Source organism: Nyctereutes procyonoides, unplaced genomic scaffold (assembly GCF_905146905.1).
Source record: "Nyctereutes procyonoides isolate TBG_1078 unplaced genomic scaffold, NYPRO_anot_genome, whole genome shotgun sequence".
Classification (NCBI taxonomy): domain Eukaryota; kingdom Metazoa; phylum Chordata; class Mammalia; order Carnivora; family Canidae; genus Nyctereutes; species Nyctereutes procyonoides.
The window spans coordinates 74,104,878-74,120,894 of NW_026575140.1; the positions used below are offsets into that span (position 1 = coordinate 74,104,878).

Sequence of the window (16,017 nt, forward strand, 5' to 3'; positions counted from 1 at the left end):
ATGAAATCACTTCCTCTCCATGAATTTTTAGGATATGAAAGAGTCTTTCTCCCCGCTCTACTTATCATGGCAACATGTGTCACTTCTCTGGTATGTCTTGGACAGGATGCATGTATTGCAAATTATTGACATACTCTTTATTTAGAGCTAACAGGTGAGAAGGGAACATATAATGACTCTTAGCCTTGGCTAAGAACAATAAGAGACTACAGGACTCCAAGTAGATAACGAAGAACAGTTGGTAAAAGAGGTAAAAATGGATGTGTTATAAGAGGGTCCTGATGTTTGGAGAGTTAGGAGAATTCTTTTTTTTTAAGATTTTATTTATTTATTCATAGACACAGAGAGAGAGAGAGAGAGAGAGAGAGAGAGAGAGAGGCAGAGACACAGGCAGAGGGAGAAGCAGGCTCCACACAGGGAGCCCGACGTGGGACCCAATCCCGGGTCCCCAGGATCACACCCCAGGCTGCAGGCGGCACCAAACCGCTGCACCACCAGGGTTGCCCTAGTTAGGAGAATTCTTAAAAAATGTAGTTCCAGGGGCACTGGGGTGGCTCGGTCGGTTAAGCATCCGACTCTTGATTTTGAGTCAGCTCCTGATCTCAGGGTTGTAAGATTGAGCCCTGCATCAGGCTCTGAGAGGAGTCTGCTTGAGATTCTCTCTCTCCCTCTTCTGTCTGCCCCTCCTCCTCCCTCCAAAACAAAACAAAACAAAAATGTAGCTCCACTTGAGGTTGGATCAGAAACCCATGCCCTGAATGGCTAATGGGGTGCAGAGAATGAGGAAGGGCCTTAGTGGTCGAAGAGAGGAGGCCTGAGCAGAGCCCAGGCTAGAAATGGGAGCTCAGAGCCAAAGGGTCTTTAAAACAAACCTCATTATATCTTACAGTGGTAACCAAAAAGTATAGGAACCTCACTTTTTTAGACCAAGAGTTAAATCGGTGGCTGTCCACTTTGGCAACCCATGAGCAGCCATTTTTGAAAAGGACAGCAACGGCCCAGCAAAGAGCCTCCAGCCATTCTTATAGCCAGCCAGGCTAACAAAGTGCTGGGTTAAATCCTCAAGCTGTATTCATACCCCACTCCAACCCACTCACCCCCACACCGTCCCAGGGCCAACACTGGTCTCCTGTGTGTTGAGCCAAGAATGACTCTCCTCCAATCACTTCAGTTGTTTGAGGCATTCCTGACCATAAATTCCTTACCAAGTCTCCACTTGCCCCTCAGCCAGGGTACACAAACAAGATGATTTCCACAAGCCATGTTTATTTAGGGATAATCTGCCAAAGGAATCATTTGAGTTGGTGTTTATTTCTGCACTTCTTCCCAGGAACCCATCACGAAGAACACCGTCGAAGCAGAGGATCTAATGGAATGCTTGAGGCCGCCATAGCAGCTCCGCCACGGTCCCCAGGGCCAGTGTCCCAGTCCAAAAGGACTGCATGCAGGCTTCCCTCCATCGGGCCTGTTCCTCCCAAGCTGTCCTGTCTTTCTGCCACGTTCTGAACCCTCCTTCTTCAGCCCTTTGACCAATGAGGCAAGAGAACAACACAGGGAGCAAGGAGTCCCAGAATGACCAGCATAGTAACTCAGGACACACAGAGGAGAGAGCCGCTGCCACTGCTAAAGACAAAAGGAACTCTCGCTTCTTCTCAAAAGTCTTGCTCTGGTTTTAGAATTCCCCCAGCTGACTTTTTTCAAGTGGATTATTTGGTGCTGATTTCACAGAAGGCCAAACTGGGTGCTGCAGGGGTGGGGGGGGGGGGAGAAACAAAGCACATGCGTAAGTATTTCAATCATAATAGTTACCATTTATTGAGCTCTTTCCATCTATCTGGCCCAATTCTGAATTTCACTAGCACTAATGAGTTAGAGCCTCACCACCTGGGAGGTGGGTACTATTATTCCCATTTTAAGGATGAGGAAACTGAGTGTCATAGAGGCTAAGTTACCTGCCCAGGGCCATCTAGCTTCTAAGTCACAGAGCCAGGATTTGGGCCCGGTCTGCCCAACTTCAAAGCTTGTGGTGTTAACCATTGTGCTGTCCAGCCTTATAAAGGGGACACAGTGTGGTGCCCCATTTATTGAAGTAAATGTAATCAATTCAACAACAACAATAACAGAAAACCAAAGATCTGTTGTTATCTATGCTCTCTAATTAAATAACGCCTCTACACCTGAGGTCTCAAACAGGTGGCCTGCAGGCCAGAATTCACCCTGAGGCTTCCTGAATTTGGCACACAGTCTTTAAAATAACTTGACCGGCTTCCACAGGCCTCTGAGTTTTGCGGCTTTGGCCTCTCATCACGCTTGCTTTACTGGATCTGTTTCAAAAGGACAGAAGTGCTGTTTCCCATAGCGTTTCAATCCAACAACCTCTGCCGATCATGAGGAGGATAGACCTCCCAGGTTTTCTGCAAACAGCGTCACCCAGGTGGTGCCACACTCAGCAGTAGCCACCGTTAGCTGTCATCAGCAGGTCTCTAAGAGGCCAAACAAGGCCTGGCAGTGCCCGAAGCATCACATGGTAATAACGGGAGAGGGACGGAGGGGAAATATGACTGCACACAACTTCAGAGTGGAGCTACTGTTTGATTTGCTGGAACCCGGCCAGGTCCCTGATCTCACGCTTCCTTGGCAGGATCTTTCTCTGCGGCAATCATCTGGGAATCATGTGTCCTCAGTGCTGGTGTGATGGGAACAAACAGAAGTCACCATCCCCCAAAAAGAGGAGGCCAGCCTTCCCAAGCCCAGAGGAACACTGCTGCCTTCATGGCCTGGGTGCCTATAATTAGCCTACAAATAGTATCGTTCCCACTGCCAGCTCACTCCTTCTGTCTTTACTCCTACTCACTACACACCAGGTGCCTCTTGTAGGTGTTGTGCCTCCCTGAGGAGTAGAGGAAGGAGAAAAAAGGAATCCGACTCCATATTATTATATGGAATGCAGCATGCAGCCTTCCTGGCAATCAGATTATGTCAAAACATCATAAGCCACAGAATTTTAAAATGTTAGAATTGGAAAGGGTTCTTGAATAGGATGGAAAATTGCGACACAACGTTTGTCCAAGGACCTAAGGTACCCTACTAGGTTGTGCTTAACCTCGAATGAGCCATTTTGTTTATCCTTGATGAAAGTGCTCTTTTCACCCCCCAAATCGATCATCTTTAGCTCTAATGACCTTTAATACTGGAGACCAGGTATGAAGGCAAGTTTGGTATTACTCTTCTATCCAGCAGAGCGTCAGCTTCTCAGACTTCCCTATGACTTAGAAAAATCTCTGCCCTCAGCAGTCACCTCCCCAGGTGACCTAACTATGCCCACCACGCACGGGCTTGCCACATCCTTGCCAGATCCTTGTCCACCCTCCAGACACCTGGCTCGGCTGGGCCCAGAAGCACTCTCACCATGGTCATGTAGGTAGCCTCTGCTTTTCCGTTTGATTCTTCATCCTCAATCAGCATCCGTGTGGCTACTGAAGAATAAACGTGTTTCTAGAGGGACAGGAGTGGTGGGAACATTAACCAAAGATCAGCAAATGTTAGATGCCAGAGGAAAAAACCATCTACTACTATTCACAGGGCATCAACACCAAAAGGTAATTGAGAGTTAGAAAATTATCGTGGATAATGATAATTTAGTTCCCAGTCTTCCTGGCAATTAAGAAAGTTGGCTCATCAGCAAAGATTACTCTCTTGAGAACCAAATTCTTTGCTTCAAAAGACAAAGCTCCTTGTTTGGACAGGCACTTAGGCAGCAGCAGGGAATTCTTACCTTGCCGGATTATTTGTACTCCGTGCTTATTTCCTTCTGACTGGAGCCATGGCAGGATGGCATTGATTGGCCACTAACTGTGGTCATCTCTGAGAGGGTTTATATGGCAGGGACAGCCCTCACTGAACCTCACATCTGTGAGGTGGGTGGTACTTTGTGATTCACGTTCCTGTCACTATTTGGGGAGGTGATGTCATCCAGTGACAAACTCTTGGGCTTCTGGAGGCCCCTGCACTAGGTTGTGACAAAATCCTACACTTAGGTCATAAACAGGGCAAAAGGTGGAAAAAGTAAATATTCCAAGAGGAGTTTTTAAAAGAAGGGAGGGAGGGACGAAAGGAGAGAGGAAAGGTAGTTTAAGGAAATGAATTCATTTCTCAGACCCTAATGGCAATTATTTATAGCCCCATTACAAAGTAATATGGAAGAAAAAGCTCTTCTTGATCCTCTTTCTTAAGGTCCCTGAATATTTTTTTAAGATTTTATTTATTTGAGAGAGAGTGCATAAAGATGAGCAGGGAGCCCCATGCAAGACTCAATCCCAGGACCCTGAGACCATGACCTGAGCCGAAGGCAGATGCTTAACCAACTGAGCCACCCAGCCACCTAGAGTCCCTGAATATTTGATCTGAACTGTTAACTCCTTCACTTAATTCCTGAATGTACCACAATTCTCCCTTATGGTTCCACAGTGCCCACAGATGATGAAGCACTTACAGATCATCTGATTATTTGAACCTTACCACAGGGCAAATATGCTTGTCCTCATCCTCATTTTACTGGTGAGACAAGTGTGGCTCTGGGAGGTGGCTGAGGTGGGCTTGAATGGGGATTCTCTGACACTGAGCCCAGGGCTCTTTCCTGTGACCCTACCCAGAGTCCCCAGGGCCCTGTCCGCTCCCTCCTGGGGTGGGGTGGGGGGCTCTCACTCTGGTGATGAAGATTTCCTGAGCCCCTGTGCTGTTCCCAGCACTGACCACCACACTGAGATACAATACTGAGTAAGACAGTCCACAGATAATGCCAATGACACCCTGGATGTTGGAGCCATATCTACCCTGCCCTCACTGGACACAGCTGCAAAACGGAGTTTTGAGTTCTTGCCTTACCTCTGGATCAGCCTTCTTTATGTTCTCCAGGCTTTTTACCAGGGTTGTGGATGTCACTGAGCTGCAAGGCAGGAAAAGCATGTGGAATTAACTGGCTGGCACTGTAAATTCCAGGGTGCCCACATGAGACCCCACAGAGTCTTGTGATGAGGGGGACCCCAGAGGGGGAACCATTGTCTCTAGACTCCCACCGCCAAAGCCACCCAGCTCACTGCGAAATCTGAGCAGTGCATCTCTCTGATGGAGAGAATGAAGCATTCCGGAGGTAGTCTGGGCTGAACGGCTCTGACTTCCCTATTACCTACTTAACATCTTTCTGTGTCCACACTGTTTTAAGTGAATTAATAGGGAGGGCCATCATGGGATTGGATTTTTATCATTCACCCAGGAGTAGGGAGATGTAGCCATGCCAGCAGGGGGCAATAGAAGCTCAGCTGAGACACACAGTTCAAAGGCTCCTCCCCTGGGGAAGAGGCTGAGCAGAAATAGTGCCACAAACCCCCTAAGCTGCCAACCCTGGCCCCTTCCCAGCCCTTGGCCTTTGATCTCTTGACCATCTGCCCTCTGCATCTGCCACTTAATATAGTTCCTTTTTTTTTTCTATTTTGGTCTAAGGTAGAACTTAAAAAAAAAATCAGGGTTAAAGCTAGAAGTCATTTTTTTTTTTTTGTCTCAAAGTGGAGGAAATAGTTTTCTCATACATTCTGATTATAAAGTTGTATCTTCTCACTGTAAAATAATTCAAATAATAAAGAAACTCAGAGAGTTAAGTTTGAAGTTCCAGTAAACCTCCTGCCCCTGTGGGATCCACCTTCTCTTTTCACCCAAACAGCACTACTAATACTTTGGAATAATTCTTTCCAACCTTTCTCAATGCAGGCCTTACTGCACTCACACAAAATGTATTTATTGCATCTGCTGCCAAAGTGAGTATTATCTAATTTTCTTTTTTATAAAAATGAGATCCTGCTATATATTCTGTAATGTGATTCCTGGGACATCTTCCCATGCCGTTACATTTGGGATTGTGTAGTATTTGACTGAGTGGAATGCTGATTTAGTGAATCATCACCTTCCTGACAGTTACTGAGGATGATTTCAATGTTGAATTATCATCAGGGCTACAGCAACCATGTTCATAAATCTCAGTATACAAGTCTGATTATTTCTTTATTTCCTAAATCTTTAGGATTTCCATGTCTTTAGTACTGACATGGAAGTACTGATTTCATTTTGAGGGACACCAAGGCCCAGAGTGGGGAGGTGAGTTGATATGGTCGTCTAACTTGGGCTGGGGGCCATCTGCATGCCTGGAGCAAAGACCCTCAGAGAGGCCAGCCAAGTTCAAACCAAGTCAGAGAGGCCCTGGGGAATGAAGTGAAGCCCAGCAGGCAAAGCACTTTCTAGAGAGTCTATGTTTTATGGGGAGACTCAGAGTCAGCATTCTAATGGAGGCCTTTGCCCATTGACATTTCAACAAGAGAGCCAATCTGCCCCAGCAATGTATCTCATCATCAACAGTTGAATAAATGGATGCACGCAGCCCTGCCAACAGCCAAACATTGCTGCCGTATTGGAGCATCTGGGCATTTCCGAGATGCTGGGAGAAGGTATTAAAGCCTTCAACAACACATTTCAACAATAAATAACTTAGGACCTAAGGACATCCATTCAGAAATAGCTTCTCAGAATTAGAATGTGGTCCTTTTAAAAAAATATTTATTTATTAGCAGAGGGAAGAGTGAGATCTTGGGGAGGAGCAGAGGGAAAGGGACAAACACTGAGCAGAGAGCCCAAAATGGGGTTTGATCCAATGACCCTGAGGTCATGACCTGGGCTGAAATCAAGAGTCAGGCACTTAACCGACTAAGCCACTCAGGTGTCCTAGAGTGTGGTCCTTTAAATAAAGCCACTGATAACCCTCAAGATCTGATCTTCCTTATGAAATGTGTATTGTACATAATTCAAATACCCATTTCCCTCAGGCATTGAATGGCACCATTATAGCTCTTGCATAAGATTTATACTTAATTATGTTCCTCTTAAACCACCATTTACAAAAGAGCTGAAAAATCTTTGTAAAATACCAAAACGAATGAAGAGGGTATAGGGATGTACAAGGCCTTTCCGCAACACAGTGAGTGGAGGGTTGGGGTCACTAGAGAGATGACATCTAATCTGACAACCATAGACAATTCTATTTTAAAGTATCCCCTTCTGGGAAAGTGGCACAGTTAGGGCCCTATCACTCTTCCACTTCAGGTTGAGGAACCGCCAGCCTCCCAACCCAGCCCTGTACCTCTTACTTCTGTGGGTCCTCTTCACAATCAAAATCAGAACAGGAAGCAGCAGGATAGTGACACAGACAATCCCCACAATGATCACCAGCTGATTACCACCCAGGATCTCAGGTCTGAGGGCTACTGGGGTCACCATTGCTTAGGAAAGGAAAAAAGCAACAAGACAGTCTCAATATTCCAGTGTAGAGCTGGAAATCCCACCAGATCTATACTAACTCTGGAAGTTGGGAGAGAAGTCCAGACTCCACCCCATACTGAAACACTGGCATTCCACTTGTCCCCATTAGATGGAGAACCAAGTCTGGCTTCCTTGCTTATCCCTACAGTGTAGATTAAGGTGGGTGGGAGAAGAGAATAGCACTTTACCTACAGCAGAGTTTCCTTTTACACTAACAGTTCTATCTTAAAACAACATAACAGATTTTTTAGAGGCTTCAGATCTTTCAATGAGAAAGTGGTTGGTTTCAAAAGGATATATGGTACAACCCTCAGCCCCATAGTCATGATACCAAGTAAAGCGCTTCCACCCATATGGTACCCTTCATCCATTTCCTCGATTCACTCTACATATATACATAAACACCTCCTGGGTGCCAGATATCACTAGGCAAAGAAGCTACAAAGACAATTAGTGCATGGTCCCTGCCTTCAAGGAGAGGGATGAACATATCAATGGAAAATCACAGTCTGGTATAGGGACCAGGATGGAAGTCCATATGGGGTACAGGGGGCACAGAGAAAAGGGTACCTAATTCTACAGGGAGCAGATGAGAAGGTCTCAACAGTTTTAAAGTTTAAAAGTCTTAAGGAAACATAAAGTTTGTTGGGCAGACAATATGGGAAAGGATGGGGGTGGTGCATTACACACAAGGTCTGGAGGCCCAAGAGGATGGGACTTTCAGAAACTAAAATAGTTCCATGGGTCTGGCTCTAGGTTGCAGTTGGGGGCATAGTGGGGAAGTAGACAACAGAGTCTCAATCATGAAGGGTCTTGATCTCAGCCAGGAATCTGGCTTTCTTTCAGTAAGTGATGAAAAAACCAAACACTGAAAGACTCTAAGCACTGGGACAGAATGTTGCGACTTGTGGTTTAGAATGGTGGCACTGAGGGCTGCAGGAAGAATGAGAGCAGGGGCTGAGAAGGAGAGCAGACCCTGGTTAGAGGACTACAGGCCAATACACAAAGGAAGACAGCTAGAGCGTGGTGAAGGACTGGGAGGAAGGTAGACTCAAAGTCAGTAGTAGAAATAACAGGACTTGTTGACCTGTTAGTCTGGGGGTCACGGGAAAGGGAAGAATCAGTACAACTCTCAGGCATCCAGCTAGGTAACCATGTAGATGGTGACAGAGATGAGCTGGGGAGAGGTGTGCAGGGGCAGGTTTGGACATGTTGCATTTGAAGTTTTGCAGAATGTTTAACTAGGATTTGGATGGAGACATAGATTAGACAGGAAGGAAGGAAGGAAGGAAGGAAGGAAGGAAGGAAGGAAGGAAGGAAGGAAGGAAGGGAGGGAGGGAGGGAGGGAGGGAGGGAGGGAGGAAGGGAGGGAGGAAGGAAGAGAGGAAGGAAGGAAGGAGGAGGGGAGAGAGGAAGGGAGGGAGGAAGGGAGAGAGGGAGGGAAGGGGGGAGGGAGGATCCAACATAGAATATATTGATTATATGGAGAATACTGTGTCCAATATTACTTGGGTAAAGAAGGCTGAGGTGGGCAATTAGAGTAGCACTGGTGACCTAAGCTAGAGCAGAGGCAGAAGCAGAAGCCAGGATGTGGTGCACTAAGAGGTTAAGGGAGGAGAGACAGGAGACACCACAGATGGCCTCTTAGCTACTTAGCTAGGTCAAGAAAGAAATATAGAATTGAGGGGATCCCTGCGTGGCTCAGCGGTTTAGCACCTGCCTTTGGCCCAGGGCATGATCCTGGAGTCCTGGGATCAAGTCCCGCATCGGGCTCCCTGCATGGAGCCTGCTTCTCTCTCCTCCTGTGCCTGTGCCTCTCTCTGTGTCTCTCTACATCTATCATGAATAAATAAATCTTAAAAAAAAAGATTTAGAATTGATTGCGGTGGAGGTTGCACAAGTCTGAATATACTAAAAATCGCTGAGTTGTAGGCTTTAAATGGGTGACTGTATAGTATGTGAGTTGTTTCTGTTTTAAAGAGAAGAAAGACACACAGGATGAGAGCTAAAGTAGCCCAGGACAGAAGGTGAGAGGAAGAGGTGAGCATATCTACAGTCTGGGTGGCAGGAGCCAGTAGACAGTGTGATGTGCCTGAGACAGGGAGAAAGTGCCACCTGAGCACAGAGGTTTGGATAAGCTCAGGGCAGAAGGGCCCCTGGGATGGTGAGACAGAGAGGTGAGGATGTGGGCGATGTAGATAGGCCTGGGGGGTGGGTGCTTGGTGGTTGAGTGGGCTCCCACTATGGAGTGTATTTTCTCTGTGAAATGGAAATAGGACTTCTGAGAAGGAAGAAATCCCTCTGTCCCGCTCCCCCCTTTGCCATGTATTACAGGAAGGGGCCTCCATAGACCCAAGTCCTTGGTCAAAGATACTGAGGTGAGTTCCATCCTTGCCCACATCCCCACCCCCCAAAAAAACCACAGCCAACCCCCAGCAAAGGTCTGTAGCAAAATGCAAAGTCCACAGCCACATCCTGACTGTTAACTGTGTTATGGTTTAACTTTAACCCCTCACTTACCGACTTCTCTCAGATCTTTATTCCCCCACACACCACTGGCTTTAATGTACAGGGTTTGCCAGAATAGAGAACCTTTCATCAGAGAACATTTCTATTTTGGGTTCTGGTCTCTTCCTGTTTTCTCTCTCTTCTGTGCCATCTCTCACCAGCCCAGGGTCATTTACCCTTCTGCCGCAGAGCATACAGCATCCAAGTAAAAAAGAACTTTGGACATCAGCTCCAACCCATCTCTGAGCTCCTGTATCTTTAGATCAGGATATTACACGGGCAGGGAGTGAGTTCTGGCGGAAGGTTGGTGTTCACCAAATAGTGTGGAAAGCGAGGTAGGTGCCTAGGACTCTAAAGTTAAGGAGGTATCACCATGAAGATCATGTAAGTCCAGGGTACAAGGACTTGTATCAGGGTCGTGTGAGTCCAGCACCTGAGAGTGATGCCTCCTTCAGCGTGGCACCCTACATGCCTCTCTGGCCTTCCCCTAGTCCTGGCCATGCCTACCAACTACAGGGACCCTCATGCCTCCCCAGCCGAAGGTCAGATACTTTGGGGCTCTTTCACGATCACATGCAGCGTGGTGGTTTTCTTGAAGGACAGGTTCCCCAGATGGATACTGCAGGTGTATCTTCCTCTGTCAGATTCCTTCACTCCTTGGAGCATGATAGACGCATCATTGCGGGAGGTGTCACCCACCAAGGCTACACGGTTCTGGAAGCGGCCCCAGTTCTGGGAGTACCCCACAGGTACACTGAGTTTAGGGTAATAGCTTAACACAATTTCCTCCTAGAACAGAAAGGCAACATATGAGTTTGCAAGGACCGAGGAAGAAGGGGCATGGGGAAGGTTGAGTGGGGGTGCTCTCAGGACTTACCGGGCCCTGGATATGTGGGCGGTGAGGTGTGATGAGAAAGTATTTGATATCATAAGTCATGCACACACATGTGTCCACAGCCTGTGTGGCTGTGAAGGACGCCACCAAACCATGAGCAACTGTCCCGTTGGCAGAAAAGGATGAGGAAGGAAAGGAGAACGAGGGGCTTTCCCTTTTTGTAATTCTCCAGTAAAAGGAAGAAAAGTACACCTTCACTTTCTATAGCATTTCCAGTTGGATTTCCAATAGGCACTTGAAACATGTCTAAAACTAAAACTCCAAATTATTGCCCCAAGCCAGCTCCTTCCAGTCCATTTCTTTTCGGTAAATGGCAAAGCCTTCTTCCAGATGATCAGGCTAAAATTCATGAAGCTTTTTATGAGTCATTCTTAATTCCTCTCTTTCCTAAACACACATTGAAAGTCCCTCAGCAAATCCTGTCACCTCTACCTTCAAGATATATCCTAAATCTAGCCATCTCTCACCTCCTCCACGATTACCATTCTGGTCCAAGTCACCCCTTCTCTCACCTAAATTCCTGCAAGGAGCTTTCTGACTTGTCTCCCTGCTTACTCCCAACTACAGTCTATTCTCCACAGGTGAGCCTTTAGAAATATAAGTTAAATCATGTTACTCATCTACTCCAAACCCTCCAATAGCCCCCCATTTCTACTAAAAGTACAAGGCCCTCTATGATCTGCCCCACTCCATTTTCCTCTCTGATTTCATCTTCTACTTTTTCTTTCCTCACCTACCTGGGTCAATTCGCTCCATCCATGCTGGCCTCTTTGCTCTCCTTGACTACTGGCCACGGGGCCTTTGCACTTGCTGCTCCCTAAGCCTGGGACATGCTTATCCCCAAGAAATACATATGGTTCATTCTCTCATTTCCAGCAGGTTTCTGCTCAAATGTCATCTTTTCAGTGAGGTCTCTCTGCCCATCTATATAAAACATGAACCACAAATGCCTGCTTTCAGGGTACCTGTGTGGCTCAGTAGTTGAGTATCTGCCTTTGGCTCAAGTCATGATCCCAGAGTCCTGGGATCAAGCCTCGCATCAAGCTCTCCTCAGGGAGCCTGCTTCTCCCTCTGCCTATGTCTCTGCCTCTCTGTGTCTCTCATGAATAAATAAATAAATAAAATCTTTTTTTTAAATGCCTGTTTTCTTGTTCTCCATGGCTCTTACTATTACCTGACATATTATGTATTTATTTCCTCATTATTTTACCATTTATCTCCCTTGATCTTGATCATAAATCAGGAGTTCTGCGTGTCTGCCACATAGGCACTTAAAATACTTGGTAAATGAGTACATGTTGGAGCTTTTTATGAAGGGAAGTAAATATTACTATTTTTAAAAGCGTTTAAGAAAAGGAAATGGGTATACAGACATAAATATGAATTAAAACACCTGGTTCCTAATATCTTATCTATTGTGTTTTGAATTCACAGTTCAAAATGTCCATTCTCAACCTATTTTCTGCTGTGACTCACTTAGTGGTTGACATTTAAATGCATGACAAGCTCCCAGAGGTGGACCTGGGACTACATGTAATTCCCTATCCTCTGCCATGATGCCACCCTTTGGGGCATACAGGAATCAAGTGAGTACAAATGACTTTTTTCTAGGAATGAATCTTAATTTAGTTAAATCTTTTATAAACTTTGTGCCTTAATTTTTATTAATAAGTGACCTGAGATAGCCCCCACAACATACCCTGACCCACATGTACATCACCATGCACAGATGACATCTACCAGTCTAGTGAACTAACTTGCCACTTGCTGCTTCAGAGTTCCCATGAACTTAGAGACAAGGCCACAGAAGTCATCCCCCTCATCCTCCCATGGACTCTACAAAGAGGAGAACGGAAAAGAAGAAGGAAACTAAAACACAGTCAAAGCACATACAAATGCTTTACATGGACGATCTAAAATACGTGTCTTGACAACCCTACAAATTGAGCAGCAGCAGCAGCAGCAGGAATATTATCCTCTTATTTGTCATCTTCATGAGAGTCATTCTTCCCACTACAAAGCTGAAGTTGCCCAGCCAAGTGGCTGAGCTGGAGGCCCAGTTCTGACAAGCTCCAAAGCTCAAGCCCCTTGCAACAGCATCACATGGCACCTGGTGCCTAAATTCTCCCTCTACCCACACTGTCCTGACACCAGCAGCCAGGGGCTTCTGCTACACAGTGATGGCTCCTTCTCCTTACCTTGGCATTCTCTCCCGATGAGAACATCCAGTCTACCTTGGTCATGTGTTTGTCTTCTGCTGTGCTCTGGAAAACACACCCCAGCTGAGTCGAGTCCCCTACATGGACTGTGAGCTCTGGGGATAAAATGGTAACTCAAGTCAAACCCAAGGTATCATCTATAGAGGTCCAAGAACTTCTAGAAGAAATCATGCTTAGCCAAAGATCCTCAGCCATAAAATCAATGTCACCACCAAATACTGTACACATTCACTCTTGCAGATGAGCCAGATGATCTTGTGTGGACAAAGTACCCAGAGGCCTCTCACTTATATGACACCCCGTGGGTAAGGGAGTAGCCACGGCCACCTACACACATCAACTCTGAGGGATCTTCATACTACAATAAACACTTTGCAATTCCCTTTAGCTCCCTGCTCCTTCCCCTTTTCTAGAATTTCTCCTGAGTCCCAGCTCCACATCAACCTGTACTAAAGAAAGTACAGAAAATCTCAAAGCCCCCCTTTCTGTTCACCAACTCAGATACCCACATCTGTTGAACATAAACAGGAAGTAGAAAGTTACATAATTTTCATGCTTATATATAACCCACTGGCTCTTCTAGCTGAAAAACTGGTTCACAGGAGATTTTCTTCAATTTCTTTTATTCTTTTTACAAGTTGTCTTAGGACTTGCTTAGGATAGTTCTGGCTATAGTACAGGAGGTCACAGGACTGCTTGCTAATCAGGCCAAGACAACAGACAGCTTTCCTCTTGGATTTCTTTTTTTTTCTGTTTCAATCCCTGCCCTCACTCCCCCCAGAAGATCCTGCTTCCCTTCTTCCTTCTGCTTATTTGTGTGAGCAGCTGACCCCATCATATGCTTATTGCATAAGTAATTTTGAGGGGTTCCTGAAAAAAAATTAGCAAGATGTTTCTGATTTTTCAATAATGTACTACACAAATCAACCACAAAGTCAGTTGAGAAATGAAAGGCAAGATGGTATTTAGGGAGACACGAGCCTGGGTCTTAGCTGGGCCGAATTCCTTCAAAAGAGCATCAGGCAAAGCTCATAAATGAACAGTGCATAAGCTGGCCTTTCATCCAAATTGTTTCTCTGGGAGAACTTGAACTTCCTGCCCAGTGGGAGAGAAGCACAATAGGAGGAAAGCAAAGCAAAAGAAAATATTATGAACTTGAAACTCTATGGAGGGAATAATTTTGAAAGTAATAAAAATTCACTCCAAAGAATAGTAGGGAGGGGAAGTCCCTCTAAACCTGACAGTACACTAAGAACTGAACTCTACATTTACAATGCAGTGATGGGGTGACTGCGTGGCTCAGATGGTTAAGCGTCTGACTCTTGATCTCAGCTCAGGTCTTCACCTTAGAGTCATGAGTTCAAGCCCCACGTTGGGCTCCACACTGGGCATGAAGCCTACTAAAATAAATGCAATAATAATAATTGAGCCATTCTGCAGCTTTTATCATACCAGGCATGGGCCAGACACCTTGTATGTAGCATGTCAGCTCGTCATTATGGTATTTTGAGATATGCACTGTTATCCTCCCATTTTCAGAAGAAGGTGAAAGAATCCAAAGGCACGTAGCCCATAAAAGGCAGAGACAGCAGGCAAACTCATGCTGGAGGGAAGAAAAGCCCAAGCTCTCATTCACTATACCACCTCACATTAAGTGGAAGGAGAGCTGATTCTAGAGCAAAGGCACAGGAAGTTAATATTATTTTTATTTGCTAGAATGTTGCCTATGGTATTCAAAGTAAGAACTATGAGAAAAGGGAATTGAAGTTGGAGAATCGCAGAAAAATTATAAAGTGAGGAGTAAACTTTGTAGAGAAAAGTACAGATGGCTTCACATGGGGGAAGCCAACCTCCATCAAGCAAGCTGAATAACCTTCCAGTGGCTTCCAGGCACATTTGGAGGAGGTGCCTCTACTCCTTTTCTGGCTTGAAGAGAAAAATACAGGTTGCTCCACTGGCTACCAGGGAAGTGTGTGACTAGCCCTAACATTGTTCTAGCCTGTTTCTATGGATTCTCCAATTCTGAAATTGGCTCTTTTTGGCTCGTGCCCTCTCTGTCTCTTCAAAGAGAGAAAAGGCACCTATTCTGTAGACCATGCTTGTATGGACAAGTGTCTGGGCATGGCATCAGAAGACAAAGCAGAAAGGAGTAGCCCAAAAATAATCCTTGGGGAAGCAGCCAATTCATCTCCTCTTTTTGGAGAACTCAAGCTTTGAAGTCAAAACAAAGGGACACCTGGGGGGCTGAGTCAGTTAATCATCTGCCTTTGGCTCAGGTCATGATCTCAGAGTCCTGGGATCTAGCCCCGCATCGGGCTCCCTGCTCAGTGAGGAGTCTGATTCTCCCTCTCCCTCAGCTGCTTGCCCTGCTTGTGCGCCCCCCCCTCAAATGAATAAATAAAATATTTTTAAAAAGAAATTTTAAAATGTCAATTGAAAAAAAAAAAAGGGAAAATGAGGAGAAGGGGCCAGAGGCCACCTTCTACAATTCCTTCTACAACTCCATTTTTTCAAAACTGGATTCAAGTGAGAGATGCTAATTCAAGAATCTCATTCATTTAGGGCAGCCCCGGTGGCGCAGCAGTTTAGCGTGGCCTGCAGCCCAGGGCATGATCCTGGAGACCCTGGATTGAGTCCCACGTCGGGCTCCCTGCATGGTGCCTGCTTCTCCCTCTGCCTGTGTCTCTGCCTCTCTCTGTCTCTATGAATAAATAAATAAAATCTTAAAAAAAATCTTATTCATTTAGCAAATGTTTATTAATCATTTACTCTGTGTTAGGCATGGTGTCCGGGGCTAGTCAGAGGATAAAGAATACAGACCCACGCAGACAGGGAAGATACAACTGGACAGGTATGATAAGTATCACCAAAGAGGTACACAGGATGCTCCAAAGGAGCTCACGAACAAAGGGGACCTGAACAGCTGGGAGAGGGGAGGAGGTCCAGATTCTAGCTCCCTAACTAGACTGCAAGCTTTCCTAAGACCACACACTATTCTTTCAACGCATACTTTTAAAGAACATGTCTAATTCT

The 16,017-nt window shown here is 45.8% G+C and overlaps 1 protein-coding gene across 1 annotated transcript in view; it reads right to left on the reverse strand.

Moving 5' to 3' along the window:
- Window positions 1-1,246: 1,246 nt before the first annotated feature.
- JAML (junction adhesion molecule like) overlaps window positions 1,247-16,017 on the reverse strand; it is a 27,938-nt gene continuing 13,167 nt past the window's right edge. The window contains exons 6-11 of the mRNA XM_055305384.1: window positions 12,964-13,079; window positions 10,422-10,659; window positions 7,184-7,322; window positions 4,885-4,945; window positions 3,409-3,495; window positions 1,247-1,744 (exon numbers count right to left, since the gene is read on the reverse strand). Coding sequence (XP_055161359.1) covers window positions 1,673-1,744; window positions 3,409-3,495; window positions 4,885-4,945; window positions 7,184-7,322; window positions 10,422-10,659; window positions 12,964-13,079 — 713 coding nt within the window. The 3' untranslated portion in view covers window positions 1,247-1,672. The remainder of the gene's footprint in view (window positions 1,745-3,408; window positions 3,496-4,884; window positions 4,946-7,183; window positions 7,323-10,421; window positions 10,660-12,963; window positions 13,080-16,017) is intronic.